A 17,449-nucleotide genomic window follows, 5' to 3' on the forward strand; every position below is an offset into this window, starting at 1 on the left:
TCCAAGTTTTGGCTAAAGGGTCAAGTTTGGAGAATTCAATGCGAGGGACTAAGAATGATCTGTTTTGATTGTGGCAAGATTGGGCATCAAGGAAGCAATTGTCCTAAACAAGCTAACAATTTGATTACAGATGATCAAGTCATTAATCAGGCTCAAGAACAGCATTCAGTTGTGGTAAAATCTACAGTTGAAGTACAAGACTATGGAGCTTGGATGATTGTGAAGAAGCCACCACCACGGAAAAGGGCACCAAGGCAGGAGAAGCAACCACCAGCGGCGGAGAAAGCACCTCCAAGAAAGGTCCAACAAGGGGGAAAAAGTCAACACGTTGACCAAGGAGGGTCAAGATTTTCAATCTTGAATGGGCAAAATCAGGAAACTGAAGAGCAGAATAAGGGTGAGATTTTTATCTCTCCAACTGAGGACTTAATTGGTGCCGAAAATTATATGGAAACTGTGGATTTGAGTAAATCTTCCCAACCAATTAATATTCTTCCTAAAGATAATTCTTTCAAAATTGGTAAAAATATATCAAATCCCTTAAGTCAAGGCAATGGGAACCAATTTGTGAAGCAAAGGAAAGATTCTAGGAATCAAGATAATCCTGCTCCAAAAAATATCCTTCGTGATATTTCTAATGAGGTGGCAAACCAATCACAATTTCCTACAATCTCTCTAGGTGATACTGGAAAAGATTTGCATACCAAAGCTACTCATCAAGCCATTGACCAAACCACTGCCAAGACCCTTCTTTCACTCTCCCAACAGCCATCTCAAGCAAGCCAACCTCTAAACACGCTCACCCATGCCTCAGCCACTCCCCAACACAGTGACTTTGCAAATTCCCCCGGAGAAAATTCTGGGCATGACTATGCCCACGGATCCTTACCTGGGCATAGCGAGCCCCCTGACCCACAAATTGGAGATGGAGATACACTCATGGAGGCTATCGAACCCGGATCATCTAGAACTAACGGTGACTTTGCAGTTACCATTGGAAGTTAGAGTTGCCATGAGGCACATTGAAGCAGCTTTCAAAGCCAATTTTCCCAACAGTTTGTTTCCTATGAATAATACAAACATTAGTGGAGCTGATTCCTTTCCAATCACGTGCTTGGTTTGGAATGTTCAAGGTGCTGGTAGTAGAGATTTTATTGCAGCATTACGTGAAGTAATCCGTATCAATAAACCTGTTGTCTTTGCTCTGGTTGAGACCCATATGGGAGGTGATCATGCTGATAGGATTGCCTCGATTCTAGGGTATAATGGCCACACTCGGGTGGATGCTCAAGGGTTTAGTGGGGGTATTTGGGTTTACTGGAAGCCGGAGTTAGTTACCATTGACCCCATTGTAAAATCCAACCAATACATAACTATGACTATTTCTAGAAGAGGTGAGGAACCGTGGTATTTCACTTCAGTTTATGCAAGCCCCGACCCTTCCAAGCGCACTGATCTATGGCAAGAGCTCTCTGATTTTGCTAGACAAAATAATAAACCTTGGTTACTAGCCGGTGACTTTAATGAAACTCGTTTTGGATGGGAAAGAAACTCGAGTTGTAATGAAACAACTAGGAGAACTGAGCGTTTTAATCACTGGGTCGAAGATAATCAATTAATTGAAGTCGAATTCTCAGGATCTCCTCATACTTGGGCTCGAGGAAACTCAATGGCCACAAGAAGGAGCACAAGATTGGACAGAGCACTCTGTAATTCTGAATGGGGTTTGAAATTTGACAAGGCTCAGGTTAAGCATTTGCCAGCCATTCAATCTGACCATTGCCCTATGTTAATTTCTCCAAATGGGTTTGCGCCATTGGGAGCCCTGAATTGCCCTTTCCGTTTCCAGGCTGCTTGGTTATCACACGAAAAATTCAATGAATTTCTTTGTGAGAAATGGCGCACTGATATACCACTTATGAACCTGCTCCAATCTTTCTCATCAGATCTGCAGCAGTGGAATAATGAGGTTTTTCACAACATTTTTAGAGAAAAAAGATCTCTAATGGCTCGTATACAGGGTATTCAGACTGCTCTAGCAAGTGGGAGGGACTCGGGTTTGCTGAAACTCGAGGCCAAGTTACGTAAGGAGCTGGATACAGTGCTTAATTAGGAAGAAATTTTATGGTACCAGAAAGCACGAGTTGACTGGTTGCAACATGGAGACCGTAATACTACTTTTTTCACCTTAGTACAGTGGTGAGACGTTGGAGAAACAAGATTGTCGCAATTAAAGATGTTGATGGGCAGTGGCTTTTTGATCAAAGTCAGGTGAAAAATCAAGCGGTGTCTTATTTTGCTCAATTATATACTGATGATGGTGTTGAAGGTGATTACAATATCCCCACTGGTGTATGTACTGCTTTGTCGAACTCTGATTGGGATAGTTTAAATCGTCCCTACACCAATTGCGACATTGAATATGTTGTAAAGAACATGGGCTCGCTTAAAGCTCCTGGGCCTGATGGCTTCCAGGCACTTTTCTACCAAAAGAACTGGGATACAGTTGCTCAGAATGTGTATGATTTAGCTAGAAACGTGCTGGATGGTAAGGGTATGCCAGAGTTCTTGAATGAGACTTACCTGGTTCTGCTCCCGAAAGTTGATAGCCCTGAGTCTGCTTCACAATTTCGCCCTATAGGCCTGTGTAATGTGGCTTATAAAATTGTGACTAAGGCAATTGTAAACCGCATAAAACCCCTGCTGCCCAAAGTCATAGCCAATACTCAGTCAAGTTTTGTCCCTGGCCGCCGCCAAATTACAGACAACATTGTCATCATGCAAGAGGTATTGCACACTATGAAGAGAAAAAAGGGGGGAAAGGGGTACATGACGATAAAAATAGACTTCGAAAAAGCTTATGATCGTCTCAAGTGGGCATTTATTCGCAACACTTTAATGGAGATGAATTTCCCTATCCGAATGATAGAGGTAATTATGCAGTGCATCACTACTCCATCAATGAATATTTTGTGGAATGGTGAAAAGACGGATGCTTTCTACCCAACTCGTGGCATTAGACAAGGGGATCCGCTCTCCCCGTATCTATTTGTCCTGTGTATGGAGCGTCTAAATCAAGTGATTGAATAATCAATAGTGGCGAATAAGTGGAAGCCGATTTATGCTAGTCGAGGAGGGCCGCTTCTTTCAAATTTATTTTTTGCGGACGACTTGATTCTCTTTGCAGAGGCTTCTATTGATCAAGCTGAAATTTTCAGGGACTGCCTCGATCGGTTCTGTGCTGCTTCAGGGCAAAAAGTGAGTACCTAAATCCAGGGTCTTCTTCTCTAATAATGTCCACGAAGATACTCAAAAGGGCATTAGTGAGGCTCTAGGTATGGACATAACTGAAGATTTGGGTCTCTATCTAGGTATGCCTACTCTAACCAGTAGAGTGACCAAGCAAACCTATGCATATCTTTGTGAAAAAATTGACCGTCGCCTTTCGGGATGGAAATCCAAGTACTTGTCTCTGGCTGGGCGTGTTACTTTAGCAAAATCAACCATCATTACCATGGCTAACTACTCTATGCAGTCTGCAAAAATCCCAAGATCAATATGTGACAAAATTGATCAAAAAACTCGAAGATTTATATGGGGTGGAGATGAAGAAAAAAGCCGAATCCATTTGCTCTCTTGGGAAACTTTGCAGTTACCTAATGAAAAGGGGGGAATTGGCATTAGATCAGCTAGACAATCCAATTCTGCTTTTCTTACAAAGCTAGGATGGAGAGTTCTTAATGAACCGGATTCTTTGTGGTCTAGAGTACTAAGGCATAAGTATTGTAGAGGCCGTTGCGATATAGATATGTTTGTTCCAACGTCAAGTATGTCTAATGTTTGGCGGGGAATTACTGAGAATGCAAGCTTGTTAAAAAAGGGCTCGGTTGTAGCTATAGGGAATGGTGGCAGAATGCTCTTTTGGGACCATGTGTGGGCCACTGATGGTCCTCTCAGGGAAGTTGCAATTGATCAAATCCCAGATGACATTGATGGAGCTATTGTAGCTGAACTTTGGGATGATGAATCAGGGTGGAAGTGGGACAAAATAGCTGATCTGCTTCCCATTGCTGCCCTGAAGAAGATTGCTGCTCACAAAGTCATACAAGACCCTGACTTGGATGACATTAGATACTGGAAAGGGGGCAAAGCAGGTGGGTTCTCTGTTAAGGAAGCTATGAAATTAATTAAAGATGACAACATGGTTGCTACTGATGCTAAGTGGAATTTGGCTTGGAGAACACCAGTTCAGCAGAGAATTCGTGTGTTTCTGTGGCTGGTGTTCCATGATAGAGTGTTATGTAATGCAAATAAAAAGCTTCGCCATCTCACTGATGATCCAAGATGCAGGAGATGCAGCCTCAACACTGATGAAACTCTGTCGCATCTATTCAGAGACTGTCCTGCAGCCAGGGAAGCTTGGAATAGTGTTGGAAGTGCTGCAAATTACCCTTCCTTTTATTCAGGTGATCTCTCCTCTTGGCTGGAACGAAACTTAAAAGGTGAGGAACTTATTCACTCTGAAAAATGGCCAACATGTTTTGCCATAACTCTTTGGTGGATATGGAAGTGGAGAAATGGTGATTTGTTTGATAATCATAATGCAACTCCAAGTGATGTGGGTGTGTTTATTCGATCTCAAACTGATTCCACTTGGGAGGCATTGACAGGAACCTCTCAGTCTCTCAATAATCCAGACACTAGCAATTTCAAGCAGGAAATCCTAATTAAATGGCTAGCACCACCAATGGACTGGTTCACTTTGAACACCGATGGAGCAGCGAAGGGCAGCCCTGGATATGCAGGAGGTGGTGGCATTCTTCGTGACTGCCAAGGGAATTTCATGCAATGTTTCACAGCAAACTTTGGGATATGCAGTGCTTTTAGAGCTGAATTACTAGCTGCTGAAATAGGACTACAGATGGCAAGTAAAAGGGGTTTAACAAAGCTTGTTTTGCAGATGGACAACAAGGCATGTATCGAGGCTCTTAGCAAGGATGCTATTCAAGGAGGGGAATACACCCATATTCTCACTTCTTGCCGTAGATTAATTTCTTTTTCCAATTTTTCGATTAGTTTTTCTCATTGTTTTAGGGAGGGTCATAGGGTGGCGGATCGACTTGCCAATATGGGGATCATCCAAGAGGAGAGGGTTATTTATCTCGATACTCCTCCGGTCGAAATAAATAATCTTCTAAGGGAGGATGCTATTGGTGTGGCTTGGCCACGTTTTGTAGCTTGATTTGGTTGTGTTTTTTATTTTCAATAAATGGGCTCCGACCCTCATTTGCACCAAAAAAACATCTCTACATGAATACATCTTAATTAAATATAAATAAAAACAGGATGTCAAAGTAAGTCATATAAATAATATTTTAAAATCAAAACTTGTCAACTTATCATTTAAAAAAAATAAACTGTCAACTTATATAAAACTTTTAAAAAAAAATAAAATAAAATAAAAAAATAAAATAAAATAAAATAAAATAAAATTATACTTCATATCATCTTGTTAAAATTCTGGTATGAGATTTATAACAATTAGAGTCCCCAATATCTTTTGATACATATTAGAGAGAATTTTTAAGTCTCTCAACATGAGAAAAAAAAATAAATAAAAATGTAATAAATGCATTTTTCTACTGTTCATTGACTAAATCACTACTTTGTCTGTACTTTTTCAAATTTAACCTATTGAGAAACACAATTCTCATTTTGAGAAACTAGGACGGGCTCCATGCTAGACGCACAATATACATTGTACTATTGAAAAAAAAAAAAATTCTAGTTTCCATATATCTTCTAGTGTGTAACGAGCTTTGTTCCTAGACAAATCTCTTCTCTCGTATCCCCGGTATACATACCCCTTGTATGAGAAAAGTATATGAAATGACTTTTCTAATTCTCTTTTCCTCGTCCCTCTACTTCATAACACGATATCAATGCTATAGTTCTGCACGGAGAATCAAGTCTCAACAACATTTAAAGGTAGGCATATACTGTAATTTTATTACATGATTGCATTACATAACTGTAGGCAAATGAGTTTCTCTACAATATTACCACAGCAGAAAATTACTCTGCAACTGATTTAATTTACAGCGGCTAATAGACTTGATAGAGAATTAAATACCGTAACTTTAAACAATAGAAACACAAGTTTTCACTCATGGATTCTAGATTGTGTTGCGATGACATCCTATCAGGGTAAGTTTAACTAATGAAGCATGATGCAGGTAATAAGCTTCACAGGAAGCATGTTGATGATTTCTGTTTTCTTCTGCCTTCATGCATCCCACGAATTACCTCATAAAGTACATTCTATGAAACACTCAGTAAGCTCAGTGGAATCATAAGCAGCTCTGCCGCTGCATTGATTCTTGCATGATGTGAGGCTTTCGTCTGCAGCCATAGCTCATCTTGGTAACTCAAGCATGAAGCTTTTTTTTTTTTTTTGGCTTACTCATCAATCACACTGACTAAGAAAATCATTTCACAGTGTAGTTTATGTGATTCTTTCTTTCACGACTGTCCTCTGGAGGCTGGTGCTGTTCCACACAAGTACTAGGGTTTCCTTGTGCACAGGCCGCTTCTGAGCCCCTACATGATGGAAGTCTAACGTGCATTTTCGCAGCTTGCATCTTGAAATTTTCACACTGCTAAGTGAGTACTTGTCAGCAAACTACAACAACAAAAGAATGAGCACATGAAAATATGAAATCCCTTCTGATTTAAAACAACGAAAAATAAAGCTAAGACATAATATGGACCACTTTTGATGGAGTTAGTAAGCAGTAGGTTCTAAATTACTTCACAAATTAACTTGTGTGAGGAATGAATCCATTTATACAGATCAAGGAAAACTACCAGTGAAGCCAAAGGGTCTAATTGATTTACTGGCCTGGTTACGCAAATTCCTAAAATAGTGCAGTTATCTCACACTGCCCACCCCTGCTTTTGGAAACCTCTTTCTAAGACAAGTGGTGGCCTATTAAAAATTGAAGCATTTTGGAGGGCATCATAAATAATCCATGGTTCAAACAAGAAGTCATGCATTTGGCCAGATTTATGCAGTAGTAAAGCAACTGATAGTGATCCAGATTTATGCATTAGTAAAGCAACTGATAGCGATCCAGATTTATGCATGAGTAAAGCAACTGAGAGTGATCCAGATTTATGCATTAGTAAAGCAACTGATAGCGATCCATGTGCATATCATCCACGAAATACCTACATATTCTCGCGATACAAATGAAATATTCTGACTAAGTACATTAAGTCAGCAGATTATACTTTTAATAGGGGTTTAACAGAATAACCTGTAGTGACAGCCAAAGATGTCACACAATAGCATAATATACTAACATTTTCAATGACAATTAAAAAAATGTTCAAATAGTCGCAAAAGAGGGACATGAAATGCTTGTCAGCTAATTTAATTAAACCAGGCAGGGAATTTTATTAATATATGATCAGAGTACCAAACATATTATGTTAAACACTGAGATTAATTATAAAGCAAGTAATATTGGGTTTGCCACTCACATGTGGCAGATCAAAGTCACCTTCACCTGCATCACACCAATCTAATGAAATGCTTCGAAGCATCGGCAGCTGTTACAATCAAGAAAAAGGATTTCATATTAATTCTAGTTTAACATAAAATTCCTTTAGAAGGATGTTTTAGTATTACAGCAAAGAAAATTTTTGAGATGCATTTATGGCTCCAAGGTGGCAAAACTACAGGAATAAACTTACTCTCGAAGCAGCATCAAGTATAAAGCTTTTCTTGATTCCAGGACCCTGCAACCAGCATTTCATAGTTAAATATCCTCCGTACTTCAACAAGTCTCTCAGAGCATAAAATAAACACTTGATGAACAAAATATGATTGTAAAATTTCCCATTCTCCCTCCTAACTCATCCCATAAACGTGGCAAAGATGAAGATAAATGAATAAGAGCTCATGACAGAAAAAGGGACAGTCCGAGGGCACGCGCATGGGCGGGGGAGGGGGGATGATATGTTCTCAAAATTATATGCAACACTTCTGGGTTTTTTTTTTTTTTTTTTTTTATACGTTACCTGTGTAGAATCTTGGCAATAATTCATAATTTGAAGGAATCTTCTAAATTATTCCTTATATTACATTCGTTTAAAGTTCTTAACACTTTCATCCGTTTTAAACAATCTATAAAAGTTTCAAAGGGGCATTTGGTATGGGATAGTTAGAAAATGAAAAGGGGATGAACAAGACTTATTTCCTTTGCCATCGTTTGTTATGACTTATTAATCATTTCTTTACACGACTACCAAACTCCTCTACTTTAATTCTTTACCCCCCACATGGTTTTCCATTCCCTTTCATTGTTTCATTAATGTACCAACATCACCGCCCAACACGAAATTCCACCAAAAATCACCTCACCCAAACCACCCCAACACTGCCACCTCTACCCAATAGAAATCACATCTGCCTACCCTGAAACCATTACCACCCACCCATATATAACCCCCACTCTTGAGAACGATTACCGAAACGTTTGGAAAATATGATTGAGGCATATTTTTTGTTATTTAGAGCTTTTAGAATAATCTTTAGGTATTTTTCTTTCTATTTCTACATTCTTATATTGATAGCCCCTTTGAGCCTAATTTCTTTTTTTTTTTTTTTTTTTTTTTTTTTTTTTTTTTTTTTTTTTTTTTTTTTTTTTACTACCCTTGTGTTACTAGCTTATGGTTTTCAATCTTTTCATAATTCATTGTTTGGATAAGAAGAGTATTTTGCTAAGGCACGCTAATATGTACGATGAGCTATTCGAAGGAAGGTGTTATGAAAAGAGAAAAAATGAATAAAGTTGTGACTTGTTGAAAAATAAAAAAGAGGAAAAAAAAATGAAAAGTTGTATTAAGTTGAAAAAAATAAAAGAAAAAAAAAAAGAATGAAAAAGGGGAGAAAAAAGTGTTGAAAATGAGGAGGAAATAAAGAAGGATGAATGTTATTGTTGAATCATTGGAGTTAATAAGGAAGACCAATGTGTTCATCGTTAGCGTGTAATGTTTGATCTAAGGGTTGAAATTTCTTAATTCCTTGCATATCACATTCAAAGGTGTTATGTATGAGATTTGTTGGATTGATTTATTTTAAGCACCACATTCCCAAAGTTACATCTCTCTTACCTTATCACCCGAGCCCATCCTTCAAAAGTCTTCTTGATTTCCTTGAAATTTGGTCCTTTTAACGATAGAGGACATGATTTTGTGCAAGTCTAGACGAAGGCAATCAAATTGAAGTGAGGTATGAGCTAATATGGTTAAGCATTCATAGGGAAGATTCAAACTCGAGGGAAGGAAGCGGTACGATTGGTTGGTCATTGAAGGGTGCTATTAATTATTGTTTCATCCACGCCTAAAGATTTGTGATACATAAAATGAATCTTAAATAATAATTGATTTTGGTTTTTAAAATATCACTTGGCTTGTTTGGAAGTTCTTGGTTTATGCCTTCTAAAAACCTTCACAAGACCATACTCGCCCTTTAGGGTAGCCTAGCAGAGGTTTAAAGGGCTTGGGCTTGTTGCACATGCTAAGTGCAATCATGATCCTTATAACAGTAAGGACGAGCAAAGGTTAGGTGTGGGGGAATTTGATAACTATTATACATGATTTATATGTTATATTTTATCGCATATTATTGTGTTTTCTCCATTCTCTTAATCTATTAGAGCTATTATTCTTCATATTTCGATATTGCTCTCCTTGGTATGCTTTATTTTGTTTTTTAGGAAAAGAGATGTTTGTCTAATTGTGGTTATTTTTTATAGGAAGCATTTAGGGTGCAATGGGAGGCGTGGTAGACTTCTCAAAAGCCTACCCGTGGCCAATCATCATGCTGGCTGTCCTTTTGGTTATACGTTTAGAGTCTTAATAAGATAGCATTCCCAAGTTTTGTACCATGGTGTAAATAGGTTAACAGTAAGATAAATAAACAGGCTTTACAGATATTCATTATTTTTAGTTTTACGTTTGTTGTTATTCTCCCTTTTTGTTCTTCCAAGCATTGTACCATTGAAGATTATTATTAATTTGTTACAAAACATACTTCCTCCGTTACACATGATGTATGCCCATTATGACTTGTAACTCCCTCAATATTATGACTCTTTTTGTAACCTCCATATACCTTTACTTCACATTGTAACTCCCACATGAATGGACTATTTATTGTCCATATAGATTACGTATTCTCATCATGTATATTATTATTAATTTGTTACAAAATAATTATTTAGTTTTGCATTTGTTGTTTTTCTCCCTTTTTGTTCTTCCAAGCATTGTTCCGTTGAAGATTATTATTAATTTGATACAAAATATAATAATTATGTATGCCCATTATGGCTTGTAACTCCCTCAATATTGTGACTCTCTTTGTAACCTCCTTGTCACCCCTATATACCTTTATTTCACATTGTAACCCCCACATGAATGGACTCTTTATTGTCCATATAGGTTACATATTCTCATCATGTATATTGTATATTATTATTAATTTTGTTACAAAATAATTATTTAGTTTTACATTCGCTATTTTTCTCCCTTTTTGTTCTTCCAAGCACTGTTCCATTGAAGATTATTATTAATTTTCTACAAATCAAAATAATTGTGTATGCCCATTATGGCCTGTAACTTCCTCAATATTATGACTCTCTTTGTAACCTCTTTGTAACCCCCATATATCTTTACTTCACATTGTAACCCCCACATAAATGGACTCTTTATTTTCCATACAGGTTACATATCCTCATCATGTATATATATTGGATGGTCTCATGAAATAGAGAAAAAACACATTACAATCTATATTTCTTTAATATTCTCTTTTACCTTTTTTTTAAGGCAATATTCTCTTTTACTTATTCCTTATTTTGTAACACGTTATCAACACCATTGCTTTAGTTATCCAAAATCGGAGGAATCCATAATTAAAATATAACAGGAAATCATAATCATTTATAAAAGTTATAAGAGCTATTTTACCTAAGTTTTTACAAATTTTAATGAATCAGGCATTTACTTGTTATATATTCATATTCTTTAGGTTAAGATAATATACATATAATGTACATCGTGAAATTTTATATTATTGATCACACATTTACGTACACTCTGATTCGTAATTATATGTTTTGATTTTTGTAATAATCATGTATATGTATTTTAGTACGTAATATCTTCTGTAATTTTGATTAGTATTACCCGAAACGCGGGACAATAGTGCGTTCCTCGTACCGGAACGTCTGTACCGTTCGCGATGGTTCGCTATCTGATTCATTGATGACAGATTACTGAATTTCAGGTATAATAAAGCCTAAAACACTTTAAAGGTGTCATGAATGAATGACGGAGATGAAGAAATGCGTAAATGTAGAGTGATAAGAAAACAAGTCTAGAGCAATAAATAAAGATTATGGACTCCCATGTCCCAATGTTCCCTTCTCTTTCTAATCCTTTTTTCTTCTTAGTTATAAAATTGTTTAGCATGGGCAATTAAGCAATACATTAATTACAATTTCTAGCTTTTTTTTTTTTTTTAAATTGTATGTTTAATTAATTTACAGTAAATATCAATTATAAAATTCAAAATTAACAAAACACTGTTAAAATAAACGACCATACGTTCCGGGAACTCTAAAGGCTACGGTCCACGTTTCTGTTCCCGTACCAAGTTCCGGAACGTCCCGCATTCCATGTAATGTTGATTTTGGTATCATATGAAATTGTTTTAATCGATAAGTATTATAAGTCACTTTTATTGATTATTAAACTCTTACATATTGTTATGTCAGACTTATATTTGAGTTTTCCCAACTTAGTTTAATGTCACTTTTCCCGGAAACAATATATTTCCTTTGTATTTGACTTCATATATTAGGAGACTGTTAATACTTTATATACAATGACCCGTATTGTACTTTATAATTTGATTACCACTCATTATGAGTACACTAGTAATTTTTACTAATCATGACTGCTAGTGATTTAATTTATTATGATGACTCTTTTAGTGATGCAACATTTATTTTTTTTTATTCGTGCATTACTCTTGAATAGTGTTTCGGTCTCTAATTATAATTTGCTTACTTGATTAAGTATATATGATTATCATGCATAGTTAAATTAACAATAATATAAGATCTTAATATTATTAAGCCTTTATATTATGCATCATTTGGTTATAATAATACTGCTTGATTTTGTCGATACGTATCAACGCTTTTATTATCATCCATTATGTTTTGATATGTATATGTTTTATATTTTATGAAATCTAATTTTTGAACATTATTTTGTATAGTGAAAAATGTCGAATCTTGCCAAACTTGAATTTGTGGCCCTTGATATTACTAGAAAGAATTATTTGTCATGGGTAGGGCTTGGTGAAGCAATCAAAGATGGTAATACAACAACAACTCAAGATAAGGATAAGGCCATGATATTCCTTCGCCATCACCTCCATGAAGGGCTTAAAAATGAATATTTAACTTTGAAAGACCCACAAATCCTTTTAAGTAATCTAAAGGAAAAGTAAAGCCTGTTATCATTGGTTGAATTTGAGATTGCAAGGATATTCGCAAGAATGGTTATCATAATGAGACAATCAATGAAGAAAATAATGAATTCCTTCAAATCACGAATACAACTTAAGGCACAAAACATGTTTTAGAGAAACTCCCTACATTCTCCACTGGTTTGTACCTCACAAAAATCAATGCTATTGAAGCCATAGTAAAATATAATTTTGTTATTTGGCATGACCGATTAAGCCATCCTAGCCCAATAATGATGTGAAAAATAATTGAAAATTCTTGTGGACATTCTTTGAAAAGCCAGCAGATTCATCATAATAATTTTCTATGTGCTGCTTGCTCAAAAGGCAAGCCATCACCGACTAAGATAAATTTTGAATCAATTAGTTTTCTAGAACGTATACAAGGAGATATTTGTGGGCCTATACATCCCCATGTGCACCATTTAGATATTTTATGGTTTTAATCGATGCATCGACTAGATGGTCGCATGTGTCCTTGTTGCTGGCGTTTGCGAGATTACTTGCCTAATTAATTAAGTTACGTGCACAGTTTTTCAGATACTCTTATTATTTTATTAATAATGCTTCTCAAGCTTTCAATGATTATTGCATGTCTATTGGGATAAACGTTGAACATCCTGTAGCACATGTTTATACACAAAACGATATGGCAGAGTCATTAATTAAACGTCTTCAATTAATTACGTGACCATTGCTTATGAAATCCAACCTCCAATTTCTTCATCAGGACATGCTATATTACATGCAACAACATTAATTTGCATCAGACTAACAATTTATCACAAGTTCTCCCCATTACAATTGGTTTATGGTCAGAAACCAAATATTTGCCATTTAAAAGTTTTTGGATGTGCAGTTTATGTCCTAATAGCTCCACCACAACGCTCTAAGATAGGTCCTTAAAGGAGGTTTGGAATATATGTTGGATTTGAATCTCCATCAATAATTAAATATCTTGAGCATACAACAAGGGATTTATTTACGGCTCGTTTTGCAGAGTGTCATTATAACAAGTCACCTTTCCCAACATTAGGAGGAGAAAAAAGAGAGTTGGAAAAGAAAATTAGATGGAATGAATTATCATTATCTAATCTTGATCCTCAAACTAAACAATGCAAACTATGCAAACTAAAAGTTCAAAAGATAATTCATTTACAAAGTTTAGCTAATTCACCCAACAAGAGTAACTAAATTACATATTCTAGCCGTAAATCCTCCATTTAAAATTGATGTCTCACAAGGACAAAACAAATTTACTAATGAGTCTAAACCACGTCAGAAACGTGGAAGACTAATAAGTTCCAAAGATAAGAATCCTTGAAAAAAAAAGGAGCAATGATTGATGAAGGTTAAATTGAAGAAACAATTTCCGAAGAATATCCAAAAAAGACTTAGACATGATACAAGAAGAAATGCAGGTACTCGATAATGAAGAAATTTCAACGAATAATATCATGTCTAGAATTACATGGAACCGAAAACAAATCTACATCGATGATGTTTTTGCATGCAATGTAGCATTAGATATTATGGATAATAATGAGGATTATGAACCAAAATCCATTGAAGCATGTACACAAAATTGGCCAAAATGGAAAGAAGCAATTGAAGCATAATTAAAATCTCTGGAAAAAAGATGTAAAGCCTGTGGGATATAAATGGATCTTTGTGCGAAAGAGAAATGAAAAGGGTGAAGTTGTAAGATATAAAGCACGATTAATTGCACAAGGATTCTCAACTTGGCATGGATGCAACTATTTTTAAATATTAGTGTGACAGTAAGAGAAGAACTTGACCTATGTTTGATGGATGTAGTCACAGCACTTGTATGGCCCCACTAAATAATGACATTTATATGAAGCTCTCGAAAGGATTTAAGCTGAGAGAAGCAGCAAAATCTAGTTCTCGAATACATTTCTAAATTAAATTAAACAAATCTCTTTCTGGATTAAAACAATCTAGGCGTATGTGGTAACCATCTAAGTTATTATTTGTTAAAAGAAGGTTCATATCGGCCCATATATTTTTATAAAGAAATTTGGATCAAGATTTGTTATAATTGGAGTATATGTTGATGATTCTTCTTTGTTAGGGTTGGTTTTTTATAAAGGGCACCTAGAGAATGGAATCCTTATGCATCAATCAACATACATAGAAAAGATCCTTAGGAGATTTTCTATGGATAAAGCACATCCATTGAGCAGCCCTATGTTTGTAAGATCACTTGATGTAAAGATGGATCCTTTTGAGCTCCGGATAATGATGAAGAAATTCTGGGTCCTCAAGTGTCATACTTAAGTGCGATTGGAACACTAATGTACCTTGCAAGTCATACACGACCCGACATATCTATTTTCAATTAATTTGTTAGCAAGGTTTAGTTCATGTCCAGCCCGAAGGCATTAGAATAGGAAAATTTGCTAATAGTAACACGACCTTTCACTGGTCTTCAAAAAATGAAATGACCTTTAGATTATCCCAAAATAACACGACCTTTAACACATATCTTTCGTAAATAGAACGTGAACACGTGTCAAAGTGTCAGTGGTCAATTTTTTTTTTTTTTTTTTACAATATTCTTTTTTTCTTAAAAAAAAATTAAAAACTAAAAAAAAAAAGAAAAAAAAACATTTTTTAAAAAAACCTTAATTAAAAAAAGAAAACCCCTTACCAACCCCACCGGCTCTACCACCCTCCTCCTCCATTGCCAATCCCCTTATCCCCGCCAGTGTCGTGCCGTCGTCCTACCCCTTCCCCGCCGGCGTCAGGCCTCCCCCGACCCCTTTTTCAGCGTCCTTTCCTTCCCTTCCCCATTTCCATCCGCCCTTTCCATCCCTGTCCCCGATCCCACGTCCTACCCAATTCCCGATTTCGTCCCCTTTCCCTACCATGTTTCAGATGCTTGCACCCCTTTTCCTTCTTGCTAGTTCTCTCTTTTCCCACGGTAAGGGTTTGATTGGGTTTCGAAGTTGGATCGACGCGCGGTTCACAGTGATAGGGATTTGTGGGTTTGTTTTAAGTATGGGGGTAGGAGGGAAGGAGGTTTTGACGGTGGTGCCGGGCATAGGGGTTGTTTCCGGTGTGGCTCGGCTGGATTGGGGTGGTTTTCGGGGAGTTTGTGGTGGATGTGGAGGTAGAGGAGGTTCACGGGAAGAAGTGATGTTTGTTTGGTTTTTTTTTTTTTTTTTAATTAAGATCATTAATATTAATAAAATGTTAAAATTAAAAAAAAAAACTTAACAAATTACAATAAGACACGTGTCAAATGTAACTGGTAAAACAAGTTACCGGTTTTTCGTTGTATTTTTAGAAGATATGTGTCAAAGGTCGTGTTATTTTGAAATAATCCAAAGGTCGTTTCATTTTTGGATGACCGCTGAAAGGTCGTGTTATTCTTCGCAAATTTTCCCATTGGAATGGGATTAAACATATACTTTGTTACCTCCAAGGTACGAAGGATATGAGTTTATTCTTTCCTAAATTGTCCTATGAAAATTTGATTGATTTTGCAAGTGCAGGTTTGTTATCTGATCCACATAATGCTCAATCACAAACTAGATATGTGTTCACATATGGCGGTACTGCCCTTGGCGTTCCATGAAACAAACCATTATAGCTACTTCTCCCAATCATTATGAGATTCTAGCAATTCACGAGGCTACGTGAATGTATATGTTTAAAGTCGGTAATTCAACATGTTAGATGATTAACATCCACTAATTATTTTAGTTGAAATAAAAATAGAAAGCAATGCAATCCCTTGAAAATTTGCTAAATTTAAACAACCATTTTTAAAAAGTTGAAAACTATATATTTGTATTTTGGAATCAACAATAATCATCCCAAAAACAAAACAAAACATAAAGTAGAGAGAAAAGCTTTAAGAGAATTTTTAGAGTAAATTCTCTGGTGCAATTAGGGTGTATATGGTTGTGAATTATAATAAGTGTTGTGAACACTTATGTATTATTTATCTTTTTTAGTAAAAGTTTTGCAGCTTAATTGGAGATACAAATATTTGTTCATTTATTTGTATTATTTATATTATATTTTTATTCCCACTAATCTGATTGTGAAGGAAATTTCACAATATTTGCTAACAACTAGTATCAGAGCCCAGAGTTGGTATTCTGTCGACATTCGGATAGAATTCGCAAAAACGATCCTAAGAAGTTAGATTTGAGTGGGAGCAATGGCTGCAGACGAAGGAAAGGTAAGACTCAAAACATTCAATGGTACAGATTTTGGGTTTTGGAAGATGCAGATTGAAGATTATCTATACCAAAAAAAGCTTTATGAATCTCTCTTGGAAAAAAAAGCCACTGGGTATGAAAATTGAATATTGGAATCTTCTAGATAAACAAGCCCTTGAAGTTATTCCGTTGACGTTATCACGCAATGTTGCTTTTAATATAGCAAAGGAAACGACCACGGCAGATCTAATAAAAGCTCTCTCTAGTATGTATGAGAAGCCATCGGCTTCTAATAAAGTTCATTTAATGAGGCGCTTATTCCATTTGCAGATGACAGGCTACTCACCCAACATCTTAATGAAATTGATTTTAAAGATGAAGTTCGAGCAGTGATACTTTGTCTTCATAACCTGATAGCTGAATGCTACAGTCACAACTGTGAGAAGCTCGACAGGAAGCAATAAGTCGAAATTTGACGATGTTCGTAACCTGGTTCTCAGCGAAGAGATCCGACAGAGAGAGTCAGGTGAACCATAAACCTCTTCAGTTTTACATACTGAGTCCAAAGGAAGAAATTCAACCAAAAGAAACGAACGTGGAAATCAAGCTATCGAGGTAAATCTAGAGATAAGAGATCAAAATAAAG

General features: G+C 36.1%; 1 protein-coding gene across 1 annotated transcript in view; it reads right to left on the reverse strand.

The window, feature by feature from the left end:
* Positions 1 to 6,407: 6,407 nt before the first annotated feature.
* LOC145572509 (BTB/POZ domain-containing protein FBL11-like) overlaps positions 6,408 to 17,449 on the reverse strand; it is a 32,653-nt gene continuing 21,611 nt past the window's right edge. The window contains exons 17-19 of the mRNA XM_081631479.1: positions 7,759 to 7,803; positions 7,546 to 7,614; positions 6,408 to 6,682 (exon numbers count right to left, since the gene is read on the reverse strand). Coding sequence (XP_081487605.1) covers positions 6,506 to 6,682; positions 7,546 to 7,614; positions 7,759 to 7,803 — 291 coding nt within the window. The 3' untranslated portion in view covers positions 6,408 to 6,505. The remainder of the gene's footprint in view (positions 6,683 to 7,545; positions 7,615 to 7,758; positions 7,804 to 17,449) is intronic.

The sequence above is a fragment of the Chenopodium album genome, chromosome 12, assembly GCF_948465745.1.
Source record: "Chenopodium album chromosome 12, dcCheAlbu1.1, whole genome shotgun sequence".
Lineage (NCBI taxonomy): Eukaryota > Viridiplantae > Streptophyta > Magnoliopsida > Caryophyllales > Amaranthaceae > Chenopodium > Chenopodium album.